The 15,218-nt window shown below is 36.8% G+C and overlaps 1 protein-coding gene across 1 annotated transcript in view; it reads right to left on the bottom strand.

Annotated features, from left to right (window-relative positions):
- Positions 1 to 15,218, bottom strand: part of USH2A (usherin) — an 815,986-nt gene that overhangs the window by 317,597 nt on the left and 483,171 nt on the right. The window contains 1 exon segment of the mRNA XM_032639255.1: positions 13,871 to 14,050. Within this exon segment, the coding sequence (XP_032495146.1) occupies positions 13,871 to 14,050 (180 nt within the window).

The following is a 15,218-nucleotide window of genomic DNA, read 5'->3' as shown; positions in this document are numbered from 1 at the left end:
CTGAAGAAGAAGAGAAAAAGAAAGGGACTGAGAAAATATTTGAAGAGATTATAGTTGAAAACTTCCCTAATATGGGAAAGGAAATAGTTAATCAAGTCCAGGAAGCACAGAGAGTCCCATACAGGATAAATCCAAGGAGAAATACACCAAGACACATAAAATCAAACTGTCAAAAATTAAATACAAAGAAAGCATATGAAAAGCAGCAAGAGAAAAACAACAAATAACACAAAAGGGAATCCCCATAAGGTTAACAGCTGATGTTTCAGCAGAAACTCTGCAAGCCAGAAGGGAGTGGCAGGACATATTTAAAGTGATGAAGGAGAAAAACCTGCAACCAAGATTACTCTACCCAGCAAGGATCTCATTCAGATTTGATGGAGAAATTAAAACCTTTACAGACAAGCAAAAGCTGAGAGTTCGGCACCACCAAACCAGCTTTACAACAAATGCTACAGGAATTTCTCTAGGCAAGAAACACAAGAGAAAGAAAAGACCTACAGTAAAGAACCCAAAACAATTTAGAAAATGGGAATAGGAACATACATATAGATAATTACCTTAAATGTAAACGGACTAAATGCTCCCACCAAAAGACACAGACTGGCTGAATGGATACAAAAATAAGACCCATATATATGCTGTCCACAAGAAACCCACTTCAGACCTAGAGACACATACAGACTGAAAGTAAGGGGATGGAAAAAGATATTCCATGCAAATGGAAACCAAAAGAAAGCTGGAGTAGCAATTCTCATATCAGACAAAATAGACTTTAAAATAAGGACTATTAGAAGAGACAAAGAAGGACACTACATAACGATCAAGGGATCGATCCATGAAGAAGATATAACAATGGTAAATATTTATGCACCCAACACAGGAGCACCTCAATACATAAGGCAAATACTAACAGCCATAAAAGGGGAGATCGACAGTAACACATGCATTTTGGGGGGACTTTAACACCCCACTATCACCAATGGACACATCATCCAAAATGCAAATAAATAAGGAAACACAAGCTTTAAATGATACATTAAACAAGATGGACTTAATTGATATTTATAGGACACTCCATCCAAAAACAGCAGAATACACACTTTTCTCAAGTGCCCATGGAACATTCTCCAGGATAGATCATATCTTGGGTCACAAATCAAGCCTTGATAAATTTAAGAAAACTGAAATTGTATCAGGTACCTTTTCCAACCACAATGCTATGAGACTAGATATCAATTACAGGAAAAGATATGTTAAAAATACAAACACATGGAGGCTAAACAATACATTACTTAATAACTAAGTGACCACTGAAGAAATCAAAGAGGAAATATAAAAATACCTAGAAACAAATGACAATGGAGACACGAAGACCCAAAACCTATGGGATGCAGCAAAAGCAGTTCTAAGAGGGAAGTTTATAGCAATACAATCCTACCTTAAGAAACTGGAAACATCTCGAATAAGCAACCTAAACTTGCACCTCAAGCAATTAGAGAAAGAAGAACAAAAAGCCCCAAAGTTATCAGAAGGAAAGAAATCATAAAAATCAGATCAGAAATAAATGAAAAAGAAATGAAGGAAACGATAGCAAAGATCAATAAAACTAAAAGCTGGTTCTTTGAGAAGATAAACAAAAGTGATAAACCATGAGCCAGACTCATCAAGAAAGAAAGGGAGAAGACTCAAATCAATAGAATTAGAAATGAAAAAGGAGAAGTAACAACTGACACTGCAGAAATACAAAAGATCATGAGAGATTACTACAAGCAACTCTATGCCAATAAAATGGACAACCTGGAAGAAATGGACAAATTCTTAGAAATGCACAACCTGCCAAGACTGAATCAGGAAGAAATAGAAAATATGAACAGACCAATCACAAGCACTGAAATTGAAACTGTGATTAAAAATCTTCCAACAAACGAAAGCCCAGGACCAGATGGCTTCACAGACAAATTCTATCAAACGTTTAGAGAAGAGCTAACACCTATCCTTCTCAAACTCTTCCAAAATATAGCAGAGGGAGGAACACTCCCAAACTCATTCTATGAGGCCACCATCACCTTGATACCAAAACCAGACAAGGATGTCACAGAGAAAGAAAACTACAGGCCAATATCACTGATGAACATAGATACAAAAATCCTCAACAAAATAGTAGCAAACAGAATCCAACAGCACATTAAAAGGATCATACACCATGATCAAGTGGGGTTTATTCCAGGAATGCAAGGATCCTTCAATATACGCAAATCAATCGACGTGATACACCATATTAACAAACTGAAGGAGAAAAACCATATGATCATCTCAATAGATGCAGAGAAAGCTTTCGACAAAATTCAACACCCATTTATGATAAAAACCCTGCAGAAAGTAGGCATAGAGGGAACTTACCTCCACATAATAAAGGCCATATATGACAAACCCACAGCCAACATCATTCTCAATGGTGAAAAACTGAAACCATTTCCACTAAGATCAGGAACAAGACAAGGTTACCCACACTCATCACTCTTGTTCAACATAGTTTTGGAAGTTTTAGCCACAGCAATCAGAGAAGAAAAGGAAATAAAAGGAATCCAAATCGGAAAAGAAGAAGTAAAGCTGTCACTGTTTGCAGATGACATGATACTATACATAGAGAATCCTAAAGATGCTACCAGAAAACTACTAGAGCTAATCAATGAATTTGGTAAAGTAGTAGGATACAAAATTAATGCACAGAAATCTCTGGCATTCCTATGCACTAATGATGAAAAATCTGGAAGTGAAATCAAGAAAACACTCCCATTTACCACTGCAACAAAAAGAATAAAATATCTAGGAGAAAACCTACCTAAGGATACAAAGGACCTGTATGCAGAAAGTTATAAGACACTGATGAAAGAAATTAAAGATGATACAAATAGATGGAGAGATATACCATGTTCTTGGATGGGAAGAATCAACATTGTGAAAATGACTCTACTACCCAAAGCAATCTACAGATTCAATGCAATCCCTATCAAACTACTACTGGCATTTTTTACAGAACTACAACAAAAAATTTCACAATTTGTATGGAAACACAAAAGACGCCCAATAGCCAAAGCAATCTTCACAACGAAAAACGGAGCTGGAGGAATCAGGCTCCCTGACTTCAGACTATACTACGAAGCTACAGTAATCAAGACAGTACGGTACTGGCTCAAAAACAGAAAGATAGATCAATGGAACAGGATAGAAAGCCCAGAGATAAACCTATGCACATATGGTCACCTTATTTTTGATAAAGGAGGCAGGAATGTACAGTGGAGAAAGGATAGCCTCTTCAGTAAGTGGTGCTGGGAAAACTTGACAGTTGCATGTAGAAGTATGAGATTAGATCACTCCCTAACACCATACACAAAAATAAGCTCAAAAGGGATTAAAGACCTAAATGTAAGGCCAGAAACTATCAAACTCTTAGAGGAAAACATAGGCAGAACACTCTATGACATAAATCACAGCAAGATCCTTTTTGACCCACCTCCTAGAGAAATGGAAATAAAAACGAAAATAAACAAATGGGATCTAATGAAACTTCAAAGCTTTTGCACCGCAAAGGAAACCATATACAAGACCAAAAGACAACCCTCAGAATGGGAGAAAATATTTGCAAATGAAGCAACTGACAAAGGATTAATCTCCAAAATTTATAAGCAGCTCATGCAGCTCAATAACAAGAAAACAAACAACCCAATCCAAAAATGGGCAGAAGACCTAAATAGACGTTTCTCCAAAGAAGATATACAGACCGCCAACAAACACATGAAAGAATGCTCAACATCATTAATCATTAGTGATATGCAAATCAAAACTACAATGAGATATCATCTCACACCAGTCAGAATGGCCAGCATCAAAAAATCTAGAAACAATAAATGCTGGAGAGGGTGTGGAGAAAAGGGAACACTCTTGCACTGCTGGTGGGAATGTGAATTGGTACAGCCACTATGGAGAACAGTATGGAGGTTCCTTAAAAAACTACAAATAGAACTACCATATGACCCAGCAATCCCACTACTGGGCATATAGCCTGAGAAAACCGTAATTCAAAAAGAGTCATGTACCAAAATGTTCATTGCAGCTCTATTTACAATAGCCCAGAGATGGAAACAGCCTAAGTGCCCATCATCAGATGAATGGATAAAGAAGATGTGGCACATATATACAATGGAATATTACTCAGCCGTTAAAAGAAATGAAATTGAGCTATTTGTAATGAGGTGGATGGATCTAGAGTCTGTCATACAGAGTGAAGTAAGTCAGAAGGAGGAAGACAAATACCGTATGCTAACACATATATATGGAATTTAAGAAAAAAAAGTGTCATGAAGAACCTAGGGGTAAGACAGGAATAAAGAAACAGACCTACTAGAGAATGGACTTGAGGATATGGGGAGGGGGAAGGGTAAGCTGTGACAAAGTGAGAGAGTAGCATGGACATATATACACTACCAAAAGTAAAATAGATAGCTAGTGGGAAGCAGCCGCATAGCACAGGGAGATCAGCTAGGTGTTTTGTGACCACCTAGAGTGGTGGGATAGGGAGGTTGGGAGGGAGGGAGGGAGACGCAAGAGGGAAGAGACATGGGAACACATGTATATGCGTAACTGATTCACTTTGTTATAAAGCAGAAACTAACACACCATTGTAAAGCAATTATACTTCAGTAAAGATGTAAAAAAAAAAATTATGCAGACAGGTAAATGCTCATAGAATTTTATGCAAGACAGGCATAGAGTCCATCTATGATAACAAAGGAAAAAGAAAAGAGTAAGAGATTTTTTTTTTTTAAAAAAGCAAAACTTTCTTCAGGGCACTATAAGAATTCAAATAAAACTTCAAGTTGCTTTCAAACTGCAGTCAGTCAGACAGACATGATTTTTTTTAACCTTAAAGTTATAGATAAACCTTTATTCCAAGATAAAAATAAAAAACAGAAAGGGGAATTGTACTTATTCTTTTTAAAAATATGATTTTTCAGTATCAATGGAACTTAAAGGGATATTTCCCATCCCTCTTCCCTGGTAAAGTAGAAGTGTGATTTTTTTTTTTTTTTTTCGTGTCTCTCTTGCGCCAGGATGCTCCAAAGATGGCACTTAATTGTATGTGTGGGTCCGTGTGTTTCTATACAAACCACAGGAGAGTATGCAAATGTGGGAGGCTGGCAGCCCTTTGCTAGAGGCTTGTTGAGTCCACAGCAAGCACACTTCAAAGTTCCCTTGTCTTCCTCCTGGCTCAGAAGTTAGTTTCTTTCTACAATGTTTTTATAAGCAGGACGTTCATTGCCAAGATGGTGAATATGGAAAGTGAGGAAAATTCCACAAGTTGTAAAATAGAAATGTTTCTTTCTCTTTGGCTTATATAATTTTACAAACACACACGGAGACACAGAGCAGGGTAAGTAAACTATCAGTTCTAAGAAGGTAAAGGTAAGGTTTTTCACAAAGGGATGAGAGCTTGTTTAAGACAGTTATAAATAGGGGCCGCTATACATTTGGTTTTATTCTTCTACTTGGGAGAAAGCACAGTTTCAACTAAATGGCCCTGGTATGTGTTTCCAAAAGCACACTATTTCTTTTACTAAGAATTTAGAGACTTTTTATTCATTGAATTTGCCTCTCTCATCACTTTGAATGGGTTGATTTTTCCAGGGGAAAAAGAGCACATTTGGAAGACACACACAGAAGTAGAACATTCTGTACAGCTGTTCTAAAGGTTCATATGAACTGGTTGTAATATAAATCGTGTAGCTTTTAATATGCTGAAGGTAAAGACAAACCATGTGTTTATGCTGTTGAATGCTCTTGTAACGAATGCTATTCCCCACAATCCTACGTCTTCACTGTGGCTTTTACATCATAAAAGTGCAGCTAAACTCATCTTTCCTTCTGCCCTCTGTATAAGGTAAGATACCATCTTGGCCTTTTGTTTATTTCAATTTCTAACCTACAGCTTATTTTTTTTTAATTTAGAGCCCTTTGCATTCTTTCCATTTTTAAGTATCTCCTGGCCACTTGTACTTTGAAGTTTCAACTTACATCTTGCAAATAATTCAAAGTAGATTCAGAGCAGATGAGAAATGGAAAACGTGTGCTGATGGTATCTATGTTTGCACACTGCAAGCAAACTTTTACATTTTGGGGGATTATTAATTTCATTAAAAAAAAAACAAAAAATAGCATCTTGACGTTGTACTGAACAGATTTGAAAAGGCATGGCAATATTTTATACTTCTCATTGCTACAGCTACAGGGAAAGTGTAAGATAAAATGAAGCTTGAATTTGCAACTCTTGTTTGCTTATTTATTTTTTGGCCTACCCCTGACTTTTGAGCTTCTAATTGCTCCTAATTCTCTTGGGCATCCTGTCATAAAAATGACATCATTTTCCCTATGGCTGGTCCATAGCGCTACCTACCGTGCACTCCCCTGAGGTCCCAGGGTTTTCAGGTGAGATGAGAAAAAAGGAAAGAAAATTCAGTTCTTTTCTTTAGAAAGTGAAAGAGAAAAATAAGTTCACTGTGCAAGTCATACCACAAGTCTGAGACTCAGTTCCTAATCAATTGAAGGACTATAGTCAATGATTTATTTTTCCTTTCTTTTCTTTTGTTTAAAGGCAAAGCTATTGTAACATTTAACCTAAGAGATTTGATAGCACTGTCCCACCCCTCCTAAGAGTGTGTAGGCTGCTCCCAGGGCAGTCATCATTCTGCTTCCTTTAAAGCATTTCTTTTCCTTCTGTTGCATAGTTGGTACTCTCCTGACCTACCTACTCTTAACTGACTTGCTGGATTAATAAAAAAATTCCCATTTACTCTGTAACATACCAGGAAGGATAGTCAACTGTTTTAGTCCAAAGGCTAAGTTTTGCGGTCACCAGTAGACTTAGTTGTATTTTCCCCAAATGACAACTACCTACAATCACGAGAAATAATAGAGTGGCTGTATTAAATTGCTAAGTTTCTGAGATGGTTTGAGTACACAGTAATACATAACTGAAAGAGAATTCCAGTCTTTTAAAATCTAAAAGAAAATTAATCCAGCAGTTTGATCTCTGAAAAATCAGTGGGTGGCATTATTCTTTTAGCAATATTATTGGGCAAAAAATATATGTTACATTTTAAAAAGCAAATATTTCACTTAGTTGTTCAAAAGTGCATTTACTGAACAATTACTATGCTTTCCTATTTGGTGAAAAATGAAATAAACTTTTTTTTTTCATTTTTGAAAATGAAATAAATCCCAAGATTTAACTTTTTTAAAAAGATGTATGTGAGGAAAATTTGGAAAAGGTGAAAAAACATTACCAAAAAAATTATTCTCTCTTGGCTTAGCATTAACAAAGTTATAAAAGCATTTATTTATGGATAAAAATATACATATAATGGAAATGAAAAAATTATCCAAAAAATTGTATTTAATAAGTGGCTCAGTATGAATACAGAAGAGAAATCTATCAAGAAAAAATGTGCTGCTTTTCTGCCCGTTGAAATACCAAGATAAGCAATGAGAGTTTGATGTAAAAATCACTTGAAAATTATGATCCGGAGGTCATAGAGGTAGATATTTAAGCTATTTCAAACGGAAAATCACTTCTCATCCTCCTTGCTTCATCATCCAATACACATCACAACCACCCCTGAGCAGGGCTATTGGGCTGGCCATATTTATGTCACCTATGTCACTCTGAGGGCTTAAAGTAGGAAGGGATAGAGATGTAGCCAGACAAAATTATCCTGGTCTCCCCAGCATGTGTCAAGAACTGTGATTTTCACTTGCCCTCTCTCCAGGGCGTTTTCCAGCCTTTGGAGGTAAAAGGGTTCTGCACACTCAATCCCAAAGTGTTTGGAGGGGGGTGTGGTTTCCCCCATGTCACTAAGCCAAGCTCTGGACACTAGCTGGGTGTCCTACAATTCAGCTCAATTCTGACACTATCAACCGCAAGATAGCATCAGATTCCACAGGGAAAGGGCTCAGTCCCGCAAGAGTGCTCGTTTCCAGTCCCCCTGCCTGTCACCTCTAATGCCATTCACAGCCTAGACTGTTACCTGTGCTTCTGACCAAATGGAAGGTTCCAATGATCCCGCTCCAACTCAGGATGGCAAGTCAAGGTTGTTACCTATACTTCGGCTATAAATCAGGTCCCCACAATCCCCTTTTTGGGTTCTGTTAATTTGCTAGAGTGGCTCACAGAACTCTGATTTATTACAAAGGATACAACTCAGGAAGGGCCGGACGGAAGAGATACCAGGGCAAAGAATGTGGGGAACGGCGCGGAGCTTCCATGCCCTTCTGAACTCCCCACTCTCCCCAATATCCACGTATTCACCAATCTGGAAGCTCTCGGAACCCCATCCTTTTGGGTTTTTAATGGAGGCTTCATTACAGCGGCGTGATTGATTAACTCATTGGCCATTTGGGACTGAACTCAATCTCAAATCCCTCTCCCCTCCCAAGAGGTCAGGAGTGGGTGGGATTGAAAGTTCCAATCTTCTAACCACGTGGTCGGCTCCTCTGGCAACACGCCTCTGTCCTTGGGCGTTTTCCAGAACGCATCTCATCAGCATAACAAAAGAGACTTTTATGGCTCTCTGTGCTTAGGAAATTCCAAGGGATTTAGGAGCTCTGTGCCAGAAACAGGTACCAAGCCCACTTATATATTTCTTACTTTAGATCACAGTATTGCAAGAGGCCAGAAAAGAGTCTTAGTAGGAACAAAGAAAAGAGCAAGCACCAAATATTAATCAAGACAGGACTGTGCTGAGCGTGCTACGTAAACTGTTGTTTAATCCTCTATCAGGTGGTAATTATCATCACGCCTGTTTAACAGAGGAACAAAATGAAGCTCAGAGGTCTGTGGATTTGCTTGTAGTCCCTCAGCCAGTGAGTGAAAGAAGGGGAATCAAATCCAAGTTTGTAGGATTCCAAAGTCTGTGCTTTTACAATGTGTCTAAGTGTTAATTCCAAATGGATTTCACTCCTTTTCTTTCATGGATGTTTTAGGTTGGAGGGGAGGTCAAGACAAGGAGAGAGAAATTAAATAAACTCTAAGAAACCACTCACAACCATTTTGCTTCTTTTAGTGTTTGCTTTTCTAATATCACATCGTTGGAAAAGGAATACATTCCTCAAGCCTAGTGTTTTTATGTAGTTTGTAGATTATAATAATCCTTGCCAATTTTAAGGTGTAAATGACAAATTGTTTACTGTCATAGAAAACTGGATTAAGTTCCGAGTTCCTTTCACTGTTACAGTAAAGCAGTTCAGCAAAAGATAAATAGAAGAAAAATATTTCTTTTGGAAAAATATAAAACTTTCATTAAAAATCTGTTTCTAGCTCGTCAGTATGGAATTTGTCACTAATCATTTTAAACTATGCCCTTTTATGCTTCTTCTGTCTCTTTTAGCTTTCTGAGTAGTTCTTTGATGTAACAAAGACAGTTTCAGACAAGATTTCAGTTCATCTGGAAAAAAAGGTTTAAGTCTGGAGGCAAAATGCAGTGTATTTAAAATTTATATACTCTACAATGCCTTTGTTCTGAACTTGAAGATCCTGCAAAACTTCTAAGCTTCTTTGGCTTCTTCCTCTAAGCTCATTTGTTCTTCCTTGGCTTATTATCATGCAACTGTGACTTTAACTAGTGGTTCCATCGTTTAACTACATGCAGAGTCATGGCTGACCCTTTCTGATCAATTGCCAATCCATACAGGTTTGACTGATAAAAGAGCCAATTAGATTTAAGCAAATTAAGGGACATCACCAATGTCAACCACTTATTAAACTGAATGCTGAATTCCATGCATACAAAACACTAATGCACTGAGCCCCATTAAGAGTTGAAATCCTAACCCCATTAGTAACTCCAGACCTTGAAGGGGTAAAGGTCATAAGAAAGTTTCATATTTATGGATTAACATTTGGAGTCTGTTTTATTTTTTTAATTCTTTTCCTGGAACTTTTGAACTTGCAGTATAATGCTATTCAAGAGCTTGGATTAAATATATTCTTCATTTCTAAGAGTATCTTAGTGGTAAATAGCATTATGCTATCACAAACAACCTAAAAATATAGTAATTGTAGAAATACAAAAGCCCGAGTACACACAAGTGGGTAAGGATACGCTACATAATTGAAGAAGAAAACAAAACAAAAGACCAAACTCCTCCAGTGGACCAAAAAATATTTCAAGTGAATTTTTAAAATAAAAAATGTGAGCTATAGGGATTTGCCTCTGTCCTTCTATGTGCTGAGCTATTGGTCTCATGATCTCACTTGTCTTAATTTCCATCTTCAGAATAACTTGTGTTTATCATATTGTTTAATCATATTTTCCTTTTCTTTGGTCAAAGTTAAGACTTTTATTTTTTAATACGATTAATTTGATTAACCAGCATTAACGAAACAAGGAAGACCTGATAGAACTAACGAGGGTTTGAAATTAGGTATTGTTGGACTTCTTTTCTGCAGCCTTATTGAGATGTAATTGGCAGACACAAAACTACACGTTAATCATCATTTTTCTCATCAGGAGAAAACAGAGAGAGCTAGTATCAAATAAGATGTTTCATAACCATTAACTAAGAGATGATGTACCAGGGTAAAATTCTTTGTGCTATGTCCCCTTACCTCTCCCAAATTCCAGTGTTAACCAACGTCTGTTATCCTCCGTTTACCTAATTAAAGTAACTACAATAGGAAAGGAACCAGAGTGATGAGTTAGTACAATTTGAGAATATTTTTTACTTCTAATACTCCTGCCCTTCTTATAGCCTGGGCTAACAATTACATCTGCATGGCCACAACATTTCTGCACTGGACAATTTTATACAGAGGAGGTCACCTTTTCCACAGCTGGCTATAAGGTTGCTCAGGTAGAAGATGAGGTCTGAGCAGGCCTGAACAATGATAAGCTTACAACTTAAAACTGGTAATTAAGCTATCTTGACTGATTTATTTATTTACTCATTCACCCACTAATTGTTCATTATGCACCTACCATGTGTCAGGTTTGGTCTAGGCATTGAAGGTAAAAATGTGAATAAGAAATAGTCCCTGCTGTGTAGGTTCTTGTAACCAGTGACTGTGACAGTCAGATGAGACAGGCAATTTCAATATAATGTGATTGAACCTGGGGATACAGAAGGGCCCTGTCTCAGCCTCGGCTGGTAAAAGATGACTTCCCGATGGATTGACTTCCAAGTTGAAACCTAAAACATGAGTAGGACTTGGCCAGATGAAGGGGGCAAAAGAAGTTTTTCTGAGCCACATGTGAGAGCAAACACTTGGTAAAGAAAAACAATTAGCATTTCTGCCTTGCCCAGACTTTCTATTCTTATGTTTTTAAACTACACTAGAAAGAAAACATAGCTAAGGGTGTTCTTACAGACCTTGCATAATTCAGCATTGAAAGACAGTAGGAATTCAACATCACCATAAAAAAGATCTAATACTGAAATCAAGGAAATGGCAATAATGATAACAATCCAAATATAATGGAAAAGTAAATAGCATATAGAACTTTCTCTGCCCATAAGTCGGTTCGCTTCTGTGCATCGGTTATTATTCATTTCAGTATGAAACACAGTCCACTGGATAACGGCATGGAAGATTTCTTTAATAAGTCTCAGTACTAATTTAATTCTACTTAAACACACATATTCTAGTGAATGGCACACGCTTTTCAGCATGATTTTATGTGTAAATCAGGATAATATGCTTTCAGATCATTAAGTAAAAGGAAGCATGAACCAAAACCTATTTAATCAATGAGGTATCACCTTTAGACTGCCACAAGGTCATAAAAAAGATAATTTCAAAGCTATAAGTTTCCTAATTGTAATCAACAACAATCTAATGATGAAAAGAAGTATGTCCTAATGGCTGTAATAAACTTGAGGAAATCACTGTCTGTCTCTGAAGACATTCTGCTTCCTCTTTTGGTGAAAGGCCATCTCCCAAATTCTGGATTTCTGAGTACATGAAGTGCACGATGGCACGATGCCCAGAGAGCGCTGGCTTCCGGAGCATTACGATAATGACATGGACAAGCAACCACAGAGTAGAGATGAAGATAAGACTCAGCAGCTGACTTCAGTCCAACTGTACCACCGTAAAACAATATTCAGTTTCCTCCTGTTTGCATAATATTAACCCTTCTACTAACCCACTGACAGATATATTTGCACAGTGTATACTGAGTTAATAATGGCAGCTTGCTGTGTTTAACTGAATCGTAGATACACACACCCATATATTATAAGTTATTAGGCCATACATTCCTAAACATACAATGGATTAAATTCACCCCTTTTATGAATGTAATGTAAATTGCTGTAAATTACAAACTATCTAAATCAGTGTTTAGCCAGAAAATGAGTATGTAGCTCAGATATGCCACGTATTCTGTTAAGATGTCACTACGCCACGGAAAAATCTCCATTAAAGCACTAATCACTCTTTAATACCTAAATATAAACAAGGGGTATTATATATTAAGGTATAGAGTCATCCCAATTTTTTATCCCTTCAAGCATATTGGGTTACAGTGAAAAATGAAGATAGGAATACCCAAAGTTTCTTTTGTTTTGTTTTGATTTTTTGGTCTCAGTTCTTAAACAGGCACCCACCTAAATTCAATTCCCTTCTTTATTATTCGTTCATACAATATGCAACTGAGTAGATCTGCCCCAAAAGTCACTCTCAAAGCGTTCTTTTCTTAAACAATGTGGCTTCAGCCATTCAGAGTTTCAACTGTTTGGTAAATATCCATTCATTAATTCTTATAATGTCATAAAAGGTAGATAATAGTGAGTGGTTTTTATGACACAGCAGGTAATGAATTCTTCCTTGGAAGAGGGGTTCCATACGAATTGTAGATTAACCCTTATTTTCCTCTGGTGATGAGACCTTTGTTGCTCTTATGCTCTTTACGACCGGAGAGGGATTTTATCCAGCCCTGCAGAATGCTCTTAACGCGGTAAGGACATTATCCTTTAGTACAGAACGCACTGGCTCCTGAAGCTGGGCTACAAGCCAACGCTGGGTTTCCTAGGGTCCTTTTCCTTTGGTATTTTCAAAAAACATACAGTTCTAAACACCAAATCGAGAATCACGTTCTTATTAGTTTGAGGCACGCTTTCTGTTCAAGGGCTGTACATATCAATCTAAGGGAGATTTTTCTTCTTAATAATTAGTTCCCATAAATAGAACAAGGGTGGAGTTGACTGCAGATCACAATAATTCTGAATAAGTCAATCTTTTCTCATAGAAATAGTTCAAAATAGCCAGATTGTGTCGCATTTCACATGTGAAAATGACACTATTGAACTCTAACCATTAGGACATGGAATTTAAAGATGTTTTTCCAGTGGGGTGAATAGAGTTTTCCTATTCTATTACCCTCACTCTGCCTTTTTTTTTTTCTGTCAAATGAGAGGTTTAGATATACTTCTAAACTAGTTCTACAAAAAACCAGGAATAAGAACCACCTGTATGAGAAAATTAAACCACAAATGGAAAACATAAATTTTGAATCTAAATGAAGTCTCAGACAAAAAAGCATTTCCCAGTCTTCTTAACATGCATAAAGCAAGAGATACATGTGTGTGTACATACACATACATGTAGACTCAGTGCGAGATGAAAGTGGTGTCAGTGAAACAATATCAATAAAAGGGTCTCAATAGAACAAACAAGAACAAAAACAACCAGAAATACAACTGAGACTGTAAGTTCTAAAAAAAGTTAATTCTAACAATAAACAAGGTGTTCAGTGGAGACTTAGTTCTAGGGCATTTATATACATTTAGATACCAACGTTGTTCATAGACTTACCTCCTGGCGGCATTGAAATCATTACGGGATCACTTATCAAGCTGCCTTGGCTATTTGAAACATTCACTTGTACTGTATAGTTAGTAAAAGGAACCAACCCATCGATGAGCACCGAAAGGCTGGTCTCTTCACCACTGTACATGACTTGTGTGCCATTCAGAAGAGTGTAGTTGTCGTCTGCTGATTAAAAAAAGAAAAATATTTAAATTGGTGCATACTTAAGGATTCTTTCCTGCTATTATTTGAATATTTTCTTGGGTTTCTAAATATACAGTACTAAACAGAACTATATATCAATGCCCCGAGAGACATTACATGTGCTATTATCAACATGCATACTTTTATTATTTTGTGAACGAAGTGTTACCTCAGTTAATATTATGTTTTCTAATCTATTTAGCACAGGGATGGAAATAACTGGACTGATAGTCTAAGACAGTATGAAACCTAACCACAAGTATCATGTCTATAAGTAAAACTACGGGCAGATATATAAATTGATCACTTAATGGATTATTTACAATTGTTTGAGATTTTTTTTTAAATCCTTGAATTTTCTTTGATGTGCGGACTGGAAAGAAGTCATACTCTTTTCCCCCAAATGGAATGGTTCTGGATATAAACAGTACACGCAAATGCATGTGTCATATGTTTCATTTATTATCAATTGGTGTATTTTCTGCTCATTTCGCTTGAAAGGTGAGCTGACTGCTTTCTATCTAATGCCTCTTTAAATCAGATTTGGTCAAAATATCCTGAAAAGCCACTAGGGATGGGAAGTAATATGTGTCCACTTTGATTAGAAGATCTATTTTTTTAGCTCTATGGGTAATTGCAGAGGTTGCCTACCTGTATATAAGAATCACCATAAATGAGGCATCGCCACGTCCTACCACTACCATGCTTCCAAAACTTCAGCAAACCCATTCTCAAATCTTAGAATGTCTAGGATATAGGAAAATACTGCTGTCTGATAACAATATTTTATCTCCCTCTTCTAGGCAACTGGGTTACATCCAAGGTTAAGGAGAGTTAGAAATTAGGCTTAAAAATAGGGCTACAACCGAAAACTGTATTGTAACATCTATCTCACTTTCTATGATAGATGCTTTCCTGAAAAGTTTCCATGAGGCAAATTTTTCAAAATATTGCTTAATTTGGTAAAATTTAGTTATACTTACTCTTAAAACACAGAAAAAATAATTAAGAATAGCAATATTTACTTCAAGTAGTGTTCTTCCTTTGCCAAAACACTTTTTACTATGTACCTTTAATTTTTCCCACATAAATTCTACAAAATATAAGCAAACCAAAAACACACATGACGCTGGACTTCAAGGGGAAAGCA

The sequence above is a fragment of the Phocoena sinus genome, chromosome 1 (genome assembly GCF_008692025.1).
Source record: "Phocoena sinus isolate mPhoSin1 chromosome 1, mPhoSin1.pri, whole genome shotgun sequence".
Taxonomy (NCBI): domain Eukaryota; kingdom Metazoa; phylum Chordata; class Mammalia; order Artiodactyla; family Phocoenidae; genus Phocoena; species Phocoena sinus.
The sequence above is the reverse complement of the archived record's forward strand: the minus strand, read 5'-3'. Positions and strand labels throughout refer to the sequence as shown.